At 53.8% G+C, this 11,615-nt stretch overlaps 5 protein-coding genes across 5 annotated transcripts; 3 read left to right on the top strand and 2 right to left on the bottom strand.

Moving 5' to 3' along the window:
* Positions 1-2,198: 2,198 nt before the first annotated feature.
* On the top strand, positions 2,199-3,403 carry AtWU_10269 (amphiphysin-like protein RVS161; the record flags this gene model as incomplete). The annotated part of the gene is made up of 6 exons (XM_035505374.1): positions 2,199-2,211; positions 2,307-2,357; positions 2,464-2,509; positions 2,580-2,653; positions 2,730-2,877; positions 2,950-3,403. The coding sequence occupies 6 exons, from the start codon at positions 2,199-2,201 to the stop codon at positions 3,401-3,403; spliced, it is 786 nt and encodes a 261-aa protein (XP_035361267.1).
* A 315-nt stretch (positions 3,404-3,718) lies between these two features.
* AtWU_10270 (aminoacyl-tRNA hydrolase) lies at positions 3,719-4,486 on the bottom strand (the record flags this gene model as incomplete). Its single annotated transcript, XM_035505375.1, has 1 exon — positions 3,719-4,486. One exon carries the CDS (start codon positions 4,484-4,486, stop codon positions 3,719-3,721), a length of 768 nt encoding a protein of 255 aa, XP_035361268.1.
* Positions 4,487-5,987: 1,501 nt separating this feature from the next.
* On the top strand, positions 5,988-7,100 carry AtWU_10271 (class I SAM-dependent methyltransferase; the record flags this gene model as incomplete). Its single annotated transcript, XM_035505376.1, has 2 exons — positions 5,988-6,139; positions 6,212-7,100. 2 exons carry the CDS (start codon positions 5,988-5,990, stop codon positions 7,098-7,100), a joined length of 1,041 nt encoding a protein of 346 aa, XP_035361269.1.
* Positions 7,101-7,468: 368 nt separating this feature from the next.
* On the bottom strand, positions 7,469-8,812 carry AtWU_10272 (rRNA-binding ribosome biosynthesis protein RPF1; the record flags this gene model as incomplete). Its single annotated transcript, XM_035505377.1, has 1 exon — positions 7,469-8,812. The coding sequence occupies one exon, from the start codon at positions 8,810-8,812 to the stop codon at positions 7,469-7,471; it is 1,344 nt and encodes a 447-aa protein (XP_035361270.1).
* Positions 8,813-9,442: 630 nt separating this feature from the next.
* On the top strand, positions 9,443-11,486 carry AtWU_10273 (glycine--tRNA ligase; the record flags this gene model as incomplete). Its single annotated transcript, XM_035505378.1, has 2 exons — positions 9,443-11,029; positions 11,103-11,486. The coding sequence occupies 2 exons, from the start codon at positions 9,443-9,445 to the stop codon at positions 11,484-11,486; spliced, it is 1,971 nt and encodes a 656-aa protein (XP_035361271.1).
* Between the last annotated feature and the right edge of the window lie 129 nt (positions 11,487-11,615).

Genomic DNA, 11,615 nt, shown 5'->3' on the forward strand with positions numbered 1-11,615 from the left:
GGGGCCGATGCGTGAGCGACTTCTTACTATTGTCTTGGGCCCATACTTCTATCGATGCCAAGATTTCCTAGGCAGCCAAGAGGCACAGCATTCTCCAATCCTCAACACTCCATGCCAATGGATAAGAGAATCGGTCTGGGGGTCTGGAAGACTCCAATTAATGTACCTAGGTACGCCTGAGAAGGGTGTATGCATCAGATGCATCAGGTGCCTCAGGTAGGCCGGCTGCCCAATCAATAAGGGTCATCATAACAAAATATGCGCCGTACGGAGCTGCAAACGGAGGGGACGCCGGACGCGAGCCAGATCAAGCTTGCTTGGCGCATCATGCAGCCCCAAAAAGGAACGCGAGCCCGTAGTTCAATAGGAACCAACCCTCGGAGGAAGGCTAGCTTGCTGAAACCCTGGCCTGGTGGAGCTCGAACAGCTCAGCAGCGCTCAGCAGGTGAGTCTGGTCTGTTGGAATGGATAGGTATTGTGTGTCCACTAGCTTTGTGATTGTTTTGTCCGCTGGACGACAACCACAACACTGCATATCTATGTTGAAGCACTTTCCCTTTCTATTATGTATCATTACTAATTTTCCTGACCGTCTTCCCAACACAAGCATGCATGATTCATCCCCCTTTGTTCGAGCCACTGCCCAATCCCGTTGTGGAATGCCGCCCTCGGCAGTCTGGCCAGCCCTATGCAGTTGTCCTCGCCCAGAAGGATCACGTCGTGCAACCCGGACAGGCAGCACCATTTTTTACCTAAGCCGAGACTAATTATGGGCAATCCAGGGCCGCCAACGACCACGACCCTGAAGGTAAGGAACACCCACCTGAAGGCCGATTGGAAATCAGGTGGATGTCAGCCATGCAAGGCTGGCCTTACTAGCCTCATTGAGTAGGATTTGTGTCTGGATCCCAAACTAAGGGAGGTGCCGATGTCGATTATACTTGGCAAATTGTCTCTCATTGCGAAGTCAATTTAGTGCCCTCGTCCTTGTATACCGTCAACGCCTACCTTTTGAATCTTCAAGTGCCGGTTGGTCCATTGGAGTTGCTACTAAATGTGTTTTACAAGAGGATTGATCCCTTCGGTACACTAATTAATCCACTATCTTCAGGAATGCTGGAGTGAGGAACACTAGACTTGCCCCGTCACTGGTACACTTTGCGGTCTTTAGAGGACGGATCCCGACAAACGCGGATAAACACGGATTGCTTCGCATGAATAAGATGCTCATCCTAGTATACTATAGCCGCGGCATAAGAAGCATCGAGCTGCAGGTGATTTTGTATAGTGTGCGCTTGCCTAAGGGGTATTGGAAGCGTGAAGAATGTTTGTGCGACCACAAACATCGAGATCAGGGTTGCATGTACCCCATACTTTCGCTTACAACTTTTACTGTCACTTGACAGAATCTCGAATGCACTCCAGATAAATGCTACACTATTACATGAAGTTTAATGCCATCGCATGAAGTGCATTATGCGGCATGAAGATGGTGTAGGATACATTCTGATTGCCTCATAGGGCAACAGGACATCGAAACTCCGATGTATCTTGTGTCACATCATGAGGTCGCTCGATCTGGCTGGCATCATGACGTCTCCAGCTACATCCAAAGTCATACTCAGGCACAAGGCAAACCGAACCCACCCCCTTCCTCTTTGACATCACCATCCCCATCTGTCTGGAGAAGTCTCGGATTGCAGGCTGCCAGATTCCATTAATTACACGGAGAGGAGGGGCCGGCCTTATGACGTCAGAAACGAGCAGAACCGGCAGTCGGAAGTTCAAAACGGCTGTTTCGTAAATTCTTGCGGGTAATTTTACACTTTCCAGTTCGTAGGGCTGTAAGTTAAACAACCGAACAGTAAGATTTAGTAAATAATCATGACACAGCCACGGGATCCAGGCAGAAAAGTGCACAGCCACAGCCACGCCAATCAATCAATCAATCGAACGTCTCCGAACATCATTCCGTCCCGCATCGGGCATCTTGCTTTCTGAGGGCCTTTCGCATTCATTCAATCAACCCTGTGTCTATTCTCCTCCCCCCCTCTCCTCACATTATACGTCTACTATATCCAATAACCCACTTTGTCCTCCACCTACGGAGTTACCGGTTCTTTGATTTCGAACATACACACCCCACCCCCTAACTGGTTACCGGACCCCCCCGACCGACCGCTACTGAAGTCGCCATCATGTCCTGGGCAGGTGCGCTGAATACTCCCCGTTCCTACCTATCGATGGATCCTGCGCCGTACAGGCACCCATCCCTACCTGAATTGTCATTCTGACCGGGTCTACAGGGTTCAAGAAAAATGTCAACCGCGCTACCACGCAGGTGATGATGAAGACGGGTATGTTGGATTATAACCCCGCTCGAGTCGGGGACGAATATTTCTACGACATATTGCTTGGCGGTATTGCAAGGAATATACTGATACATTGGCTTGGGTTGAACAGGACATGTGGAGCGCACAAGTGATCGCGATTATGAAATTGAAGAGCGGTATGGATTGTCCGACTGATCGGAAAGGGGATGCAACTTGTTTGACTGACGTGGACACGATGCGATATAGTCGGTACCGGACGATGGAAGCCGCCGCAAATCGGTTACAGAAAGAGGCAAAGGGATACTTGGATTCGCTACGAGGTGTGTTTTGATACTCCGGTCGCTATATTAAATATGATGCGGAGGCGGATGCTGACGTTGGATGGGTGATGGATAGCTATGACTGCCTCGCAGATGCGGATTGCCGAGACTATTGATGCCTTCTATGGTGATGCTGGAACCAACGACGGAGTGAGTCGGAGTTATAAGCAGGCTGTGGAGGATCTGGATGCGGAAACGATCAAGGCGCTGGACGGTCCGTACCGGTACGTTTTGGAGTCATTGCTATGGACGCCCTTTTGGGCATGGCGACCCATTGGTTGACTGGGATTTTATAGCTCGACTGTGTTGGAACCCATCTCTCGGTTCTGTGCCTACTTCCCGGATATCAACGAGTGCATCAAGAAGCGCAACCACAAGTTACTCGATTACGATTCGATGCGCGCCAAGGTCAAGAAGCTGGTTGAGAAGCCCGATAAGGATGCGACGAAACTGCCCCGGACGGAGCGCGAGACGGAAATCGCCAAGCAAGCGTATGAGCAGTTGAACGAACAGCTCTTCACTGAACTGCCCCAGCTCATCGACCTGCGAGTGCCGTACCTGGATCCTAGCTTCGAGGCCCTGGTGAAGATTCAACTGCGGTTCTGCGCGGAGGCATACTCGCGCATGGCGCAGGTGCAACAGTACTTGGATGCGGAGACGAGGGATCAGTATGCTCGGGGAGACCTGGACAACCGGGTGGAAGAGGTGTTGCAGGAGATTCGGGATTTGAGCATAGCAGGCACGGTCTGATAGTTTGTTCGTTCGTGATACTTTGGAGTGGAGTTCAATTCTTTGCTTGTCTGTTTTTTTAAGCTGCGTGCGATGGTAGCCGCTTTAATCATTCTGCATCCAAGCCTTGGTATTATTGTTAACACTATTTCTTTGAGAGTGTTCTTGAGTCGAATCCATATGCACGTAGATGAAAGCGTAGGCTGCAGAGGAAAAAGCAAGTCTAATAATATATGGGTATCTCTAAACCACCTCTATCTGATCTATCTATAATTACACCATAAGTCACAATATCATACACCCAGTCATAGACACCAAACGAACCCCCAAGAGGAATCACTCCGCACCATCCCTATACAACTCATCCACCAACACCTCCAAAACCGGCCCCGCGGCAGCCCTCACAGCCTTCAACTCCTGTTCACTCATCTCCGACAGGACATACTTCGCAACACCCCCTCGATCCCTCGTCTCGGGCCTCCCAATCCCCACCCCAATCCTCAAGACCGACAAATCCACCCCGGCCCCAAGTACATTCTTCTTCGGATTGGGAGGATACATCCCCTTGCCCCTCAAACTCTCAAACGAACTAATCAATCCCCGATGTCCCCTCAAACTCGCCTTCTCAGGCCCGCCTCTCTTCACCCGGACTTTTCCCAACGGCGCTTCCAGTTCATCATGGAGGATGACTAGTGTCGGGGAGAAGTTTCGGAGGGTTGTCGGGTCAGCGCCCCGGAGATGCCATTCTGCAGCTGTAGCGTCTGATGTAGGGTCTGTGGAGAGTACATTCCCCGGCTGCACGATCTTCTGGTATATTTCCGTCTGGGTGGATGAGAGCCACGATTGGAAGTTGCGGAGGAGTTTGGGACCCGATTCGTTCATGTATGATGGGCTCGTGTAGGTTTTGTAGAATAATGGGTTGATTATGTTGCCATTGTTGGGAGAGGTGCCCACGAGAGGGACTCGGCGTGGGAGAAGTGGCGTCAGGGCTTCGAGGAGGATGTGGCCGGCGCTGTGTCGCGTCGTGCGGTATGGGCGTGGATTGCCGATTGAGGCGATGAAGAGGAAGCGGCGGGGGGTTTTGAGGGGGGGAGGGGTGGACATTGAGGGTGAGGTAGCGTCGGGGTTGTGGTTGAGGGGGATGATGGGGGTAGTTGTGGTGGTAGTGGTGGATTTTGCGGATGGTTGTTGGTGGTGATGATGTTCTTGTTCCTGTTCCTGTTCCGTGGTTTGGGCGCTGTGCAGCCCTACTGCTTCATGCATCGACGGGAACTTGCTTTTGTTTCGCTTTGCTTTGCTGTTTCCACTTCTTTGGGATGGATTGGTGTCCATGGCATATATTTCTGGTGTGGATATGATGATTTATTTCTGAGATCATCATTTTACTGGCGTGGATTTGGGGTGCTTTCTTATACTATACTGACTGCTACTCATTTCATCATCGCAGGAACTGTATACTTCCTTCTTCCCTCCATCAAGAACAGAACCACCCGACTTACTTGCATGCTTATCCCGCTGAGTTGACTCACTTTCTGACTCACATATCTAACTGTTAGTAATTAAGTAATAGCAAAGCTGCTACCTATGGATCTCATGTGGAGAAATGCTCGACCAAATACCATACAAACCCTTGTCCCTACAGCCTCAGCGTCAGGCTGTGCCAGACGCCACACTGCACTAAAAACAGAACTCACAAGGCTACAAACTACAAGATGACCGCCCGAACTGACCCTTCAGCCTATCAGCCTAAGCGTCTCATTTCTTCCCCCGACACTCCTCCACTAAGCCAGGCGATCGGGCCAAAATCGACCCAGGACTAGGGAACGACCACCCCGGCTGCCACAAAACGGGGAAATGAAAGGACCGCTGGCTGCATGGGGTCTCGTGTGCTTTGCCTAGTCGCACTGCAGTTGGTTTCCCAGAAACTGGCCCGTTCCCGTCGATCAGAACGGGGCCTTCCAGTCTGCCTCTGCATCGATGGGTCTAGAGACTTCTCTCGGCCTCTCAGCATGCGCGGTGCACGAACTAGTCCAGCGGCCTTGGGTCGTTCGTCTATCACGGCCTCGGTGCTGATCAACTGCCCTTCTAAGCTGGCATAGCTTCTATGCCATCTTTTAATTCTTTTCTCCGGCTTTTTACTCTTCCTCTTCCTCACTGTCCACAGCCCACCTGGTCGTGTTCCTCTCACTAGGCTAGCCAATGTACTATATTCCGACCATCCGGGGTCCGTCGTCCATTTTCTCGTGCTCCCCAAGCCGTTGAGAAATCTCCGTGTTTGTCCTCCAGCACTACTTGGACCAACTGCGTCATTCTCGGCATCTTCCGCCATCTTTGCTTTTTCTTCCTCCCTGTGGTCTTGGGCTGGAACAGAAACGATGAACTATTCACCTCCTACGTGTCAGTGAAGCTCGCTATTAGCACTCGTGGCACATGTTTGACGGCCTCGTATGATCCTGATTGTGGTTGCACCTTGAGAGTTGCTACAGAAAGTGCTGCCCTAAGCTTGATCGGGCCTGACGTTGGCCTCTGTCTTCAAGAGAAGCTTCTCTATAAACCCAAGCACGCCACACCCTTCACCGAACACCCCTCTCAACTTCGTCATGTCATGGAGGCAAAAGATCTCCAGCCGTTGGGCCAAAACGAGCCAATCGTCGAGCCCGACGAGAATGAGAATGCGCAGAAGCAATCATGGACCAAGCCTCCTCCGGATCCCGAGTCCAACTCCGAGTCAGACGCAGACTCGGACGAAGCATCCATGTATGCAATGCCTTTCTTGGTATCCTGCAATGCCAACACCCAGTGGAGTTGCTAACCATACACCACCACCAGCAACTCGTATGAGACACACCAGCTCGACATCTACGAAGAGAATAACCGTCGCTACCCCAACGATTCATACCACATGCCGAACGATGAACCCGAACGAACCCGTCTGAACATCGTCCACCAGATTTACCTCATCCTCCTAGACGGACACTTAACCGCCGCCCCCATAGTTACCAATGCGCCTCGCGTCCTCGACATCGGCACCGGTCCCGGTGACTGGGCCATTGAAATGAGCCACGCCTACCCCCACGGCACCATCATCGCTTCTGACATCGGCGTCTTCGACAACGCCCTCGGCCATGTCGACCTCCCCAACCTCTCCTTCCACCTCGACGACGCCCGCGACGAATGGGCCTACGACATCCCTTTCGACCTCATCCACCTCCGCGGCCTCTCCGGTGCCTTTCCCGACTGGTCCTTTATCTACCAGCAAGCCTTTGACCACCTTGCTCCCGGCGGTTACCTCGAAGTCGCAGATACCGACTTCGCCGCTGAAACCATGATTTCCCTCCCGCCGAACTCCTACCTACGTCTATTTGCCTCCGCCCTCCGCTCCGCAGACTACTCGGCGGGTTATCTGCGCGATCTGAGCCATCTCCAGCCCGCGCTCTTCCATGCTCAGGGGTTCATCGACATTGATGTCCGCGAGTACACGTTCCCCATCGGACTGTGGCCCGAGTCGCCGCATGACCGGACCGTCGGCAAAATGGGCCTTATTGCCTTACTGGAAGGCCTGGAATCATATAGTTTGCGTGCCTTGACCACTACGTATGGCTGGGTGGCGGAGGAAGTGCGCGAACTATGTGACCAGGTGCGTGCGGAAATCTTGCAAGGCGTGTATCGAATTAGTGCGAGGGTGAAGATCGTGACGGGGCGGAAGCCGTTGACGTGAGCAGATATGTAGATATCCTTTTCGTTCTTCTTGTTCTGTTGATGACCTTATGATTATGATTCTATTATCACTTATACCATACCGTGGATCGGTATGGTCTTTGATCAGGCTTTATCTTGAAGATATAACCTCCAATGGAGACAGTTCAGACTTTTTGTATCTATTCTCTCGCACAGTCCATATAGATGTGATATCTCCAACGCACATACAACAATAGAAAGCAAGTGAATCAAATAACAGAAGAGACCTTTTTTATCCTAACGCCCCGAACCCAATGCAGTCGAGCACAACATCAACAGGCTAGACAAAACAAAACAAAGACAACAGCGGGTGGGTAGATACCAAGCAAGTAGGAAGCAAAGAATAAACTACAACTGGAACTTCGTCCTCGTCTTCTCCATTTGTCCCTTCCACTCCCACTCCTGTCCACTAGCTCTCTGGATCCCCTTATCAACTCTGCGCAACTTCAACGTAAACCGGGGTCCCAGTTCCTGCATACCCGCCCTAATGCCCTCCGCACCCTTCATCTCCTTTCCATCGGCACCCACAACCGCCTTCTCCGTCTCCCTCTTCTCCCGGAACACATACCGATGACGACGGAAGAACAAATAATCACGACTATTCAGCACCGTCACGACCTGCCGGCCCTCGATATCAGGCTGCGGCGGGAACAGCGTCCGGAACAAATGCGCCGTCAACAGACCCAGCGGCGTGCGGAAGTTATTCAGAATCAGCTCGGGCCAGTGGTCCGTGGCACGTCCGTGACCCGGAATGCGCTTGCCCTCGACCCAGTTCGTCATGGAGAAGTGGAACATAGGTCCCGTGGGGAGATGCACGATGTCCAGACCGGCAGGCTTCTTCTGGTCTTCGCGGAGGATCACCACCGCCGTGAAGTTGCGGTTCGTGGCGAACTTGGAGATCTCGCGGATGGAGAACTGGTGCGCGAAGCGGTGGCGCGTGCGGCGGACGTAGACGGAGTTGGGGAACAGGTCGGTGAGGAGCTCGGCTTCGTGGTGAAGGGACGAGTTGAGGGACGTCGTGATGAGGATCTTAGGGGACTTAGGGTTCTCGGTGCTGAAGAGGGAGGGGAATTTGGACGCGAGGGCTTCGGGGACGAGATTTAGGTTGGTGCTCTTGGTCGATTGGGAGGGGCTGGTGGCGCGCTCTGTGGCTGTGGGGAGGGATGATTTGCTGCGGCCGCGAGTCGAGTCGGAGGAGGATTTCGATTTCTTCTTGCCGGAGTCTGAGTCTTCATCTTCGTCGTCGTCGGAAGCGTCTTCGTCTTCCTCGTCGCTGCTGGCGAGCATGCTGTCCACATCGTCCTCATCATCCTCTGATCCTTCTTCTTCGGCGTCGGAGGATTGCTCGTCCTCGTTCAGGGGCCGGTTCAGCTCTTCTTCTTCCTCTTGCTTGCGCCGCTTGATGCGCTCGACGTCCACGCTCAGTCCCAGACCGTCCTCGACGTCGCTGCCGGCGTCATCCCAGACTCGCTTGCGGTCGATAGTCAGGGGGATGTTGCGCTTCAAACGCTCCTCCTTCAGCTTGGGGTTCTTGGCCTCTTCCTTCTTGAAAGCGTATCGTTCGGCACGGCGAGTAGAGTCCTTGGCGCGCTTGCGCTTGATATGGAGGAGTTTGCGCTGGATCTTGTTGCGGGGCTTTGCGTCGAGACCGACGCCCGGAGGCGGCCGGTGGGAAGCTTTCTTCGAAACCATCGTTTGCTGCAATTGGGGGTGAACGATGGAGGGGTAGGAAGTAGTTGAGTCGAAGCAAATGAAGATATCAATATTGGATTACCCGTTTGGGCTATCCAAAAAAATCTGGCGGATCAAGTGTTCATCCGGCGGTGAGAAAAGACCTGCTGAGTCATCCAGGGCGCGGCTCGATTGGGAAATGAAGGGAAGTTCAGCTTTCTCGCGATCAGCCAGGAATTGGATTCCTTTCGTGATTATTTGGCGGAAAGAAGGAGGGTAATTTGCCGGAAGAGAATCAAGGCCATTACAGCCCCGCATAAGTCCCTTGTCTCCGCATTCCTTATCGACGGCAAACTTGTGGATTGGTGGAGAGTTGAACAAAAGGGCAGGCGGATGAGTCACTGCAGCAGCGCTCAGCGGCTGGGCGGCCTAAGGTGTCGGCGGGCATTGGGTCCCTCTTTTCGGTCTTTTTGTCCCCGCCATCCCAATCGTCTTCTTCATCGCCAACTTCTGGCTTTTCGTCTTCCCCCCACTTGCGCCAGCTCCCCCTCCTCCTCCTCCTTTATTCTTCCTCCCCGTTCCTTTTCCACCTCCCTCCCCCGTACGCGACATCATCTCCCTCAGCCGTCCTCCAAAAAGAAGTCCACCAAAATGGCTTCCCTCTCCACCAAGACCGGCCAGGTCGTCGACCGGTCCGTCTTGGACTCTATGCTGCGCCGCCGTCTCTTCTATACCCCTTCCTTTGAGATCTACGGTGGTGTCTCCGGCCTCTACGACTATGGCCCGCCCGGTTGCGCCGTCCTGAACAACATTGTCGATCTGTGGCGCAAGCACTTCGTCCTGGAGGAGGACATGCTCGAGGTCGACTGCACCATGCTCACCCCGCACGAGATCCTGAAGACCAGTGGTCACGTCGACAAGTTCGCCGACTGGATGTGCAAGGACCCCAAGACCGGCGAGATCTTCCGCGCCGACCACTTGGTCGAGGAAGTGCTCGAGGCCCGTCTGAAGGGTGACAAGGAGGCCCGTGGCCAGAAGGTTGAGGTGGACGAGGAGAAGGAGGCTAAGAAGAAGAAGAAGGTCAAGCAGACCAAGGCGGTTAAGCTGGATGACGCCGTTGTCAAGGAGTACGAGGAGACCCTCGCCCAGATTGACAACTTCGACGGCCCCGAACTTGAGAAGATCATCGCCAAGTACGACATCCGCAACCCCACCACCGATGGCAACCTCCTGCCCCCCGTGGCCTTCAACCTGATGTTCCAGACCTCGATCGGCCCCAGCAGCAACATGCCCGGCTACCTGCGCCCGGAGACCGCTCAGGGTCAGTTCCTCAACTTCCAGAAGCTGCTCGAGTTCAACCAGCAGTCTATGCCCTTCGCCTCTGCCTCCATCGGCAAGTCGTTCCGGAACGAGATCTCCCCGCGCGCCGGTCTGCTGCGGGTGCGTGAGTTCCTGATGGCTGAGATCGAGCACTTTGTCGACCCCCAGGGTGGCAAGAAGCACGCCCGCTTCGAGGAGGTTAAGGACGTCAAGATGACCCTGCTCAACCGCGACATCCAGCTCTCCGGCAGCACCAAGACCGAGGAGATGACTATCGGCAAGGCCGTCGAGACTGGCCTCGTCGACAATGAGACCCTGGGTTACTTCCTGGCTCGTATCCAGCTGTTCCTGCTCAAGCTGGGTGTGGACCCCAAGAAGCTGCGCTTCCGCCAGCACATGGCTAACGAGATGGCTCACTACGCCACTGACTGCTGGGATGCCGAGCTGCAGACCAGCTACGGCTGGATCGAGTGTGTGGGCTGCGCTGACCGCAGTGCCTACGATTTGACCGTGCACAAGAACAAGACCGGCGCCCCGCTCGTTGTCCGTGAGACTCGGGCGGAGCCCCTCAAGGTGGAGGAGTGGCAGATTGACCTGGACAAGAAGAAGTTCGGTCCCCGCTTCAAGAAGGACGGCAAGACCGTCACGGCGGCGATTGATGCTCTGTCGCAGGAGCTGCGCGAGAAGCTGTCGCTCGACCTCGAGCAGACCGGCAAGATCGAGGTGGAAGTTGAGGGTGTCGCTGGCGGCAAGGTTGAGCTGGACAAGGAGCTGATCAAGATTGAGAAGCGCACGCGCGTGGAGAATGTGCGCGAGTACACTCCTAATGTCATTGAGCCCTCGTTCGGTATTGGTCGTATCCTGTACAGCATGATCGAGCAGGTCTACTGGTCCCGTGAGGGTGATGAGGCCCGTGGTGTAAGTTTTTTTTCCCTCTTTTGACTTTGTTTCATCTATGGTTGATTCGTGATGCTAATGGATGAATTGCTAGGTCCTGTCCTTCCCTCCCGCGATTGCCCCTACCAAGGTGCTGATCGTGCCGCTGTCGACGCACCAGTCGTTCGCGCCGCTGGTGCAGCGCCTGACGACTAAGCTGCGTCGCATGGGAGTGTCCAACCGTGTTGATGACTCTTCCGCCAGTATCGGTAAGCGCTACGCGCGCAACGACGAGCTGGGTACGCCGTTCGGTGTGACGGTCGACTTCCAGTCCGTCAAGGACAACACTTTCACCCTGCGTGACCGTGACTCGACCAAGCAGGTTCGTGCCAGCGAGGACGAGATTGCCCAGGCTATCAAGTCCCTGGTGGAGGGTGAGGAGACTTGGGAGGATGTGCGCAAGCGCCTGCCTGAGTTCACTGGCCAGGAGGTTGAGTAGATGGAGAGAGAATTTGTCTAATTTAAATCAAAAGAACGCTGTCTATTTAGATGGGCTGAAGAATGGCCCTAGACCATATTCAATTCATTGATTGCATGAATAATAAAAAGATCTACTTAGAATAAACTT

The sequence above is a fragment of the Aspergillus tubingensis genome (genome assembly GCF_013340325.1).
Source record: "Aspergillus tubingensis WU-2223L DNA, scaffold_12, whole genome shotgun sequence".
Taxonomy (NCBI): domain Eukaryota; kingdom Fungi; phylum Ascomycota; class Eurotiomycetes; order Eurotiales; family Aspergillaceae; genus Aspergillus; species Aspergillus tubingensis.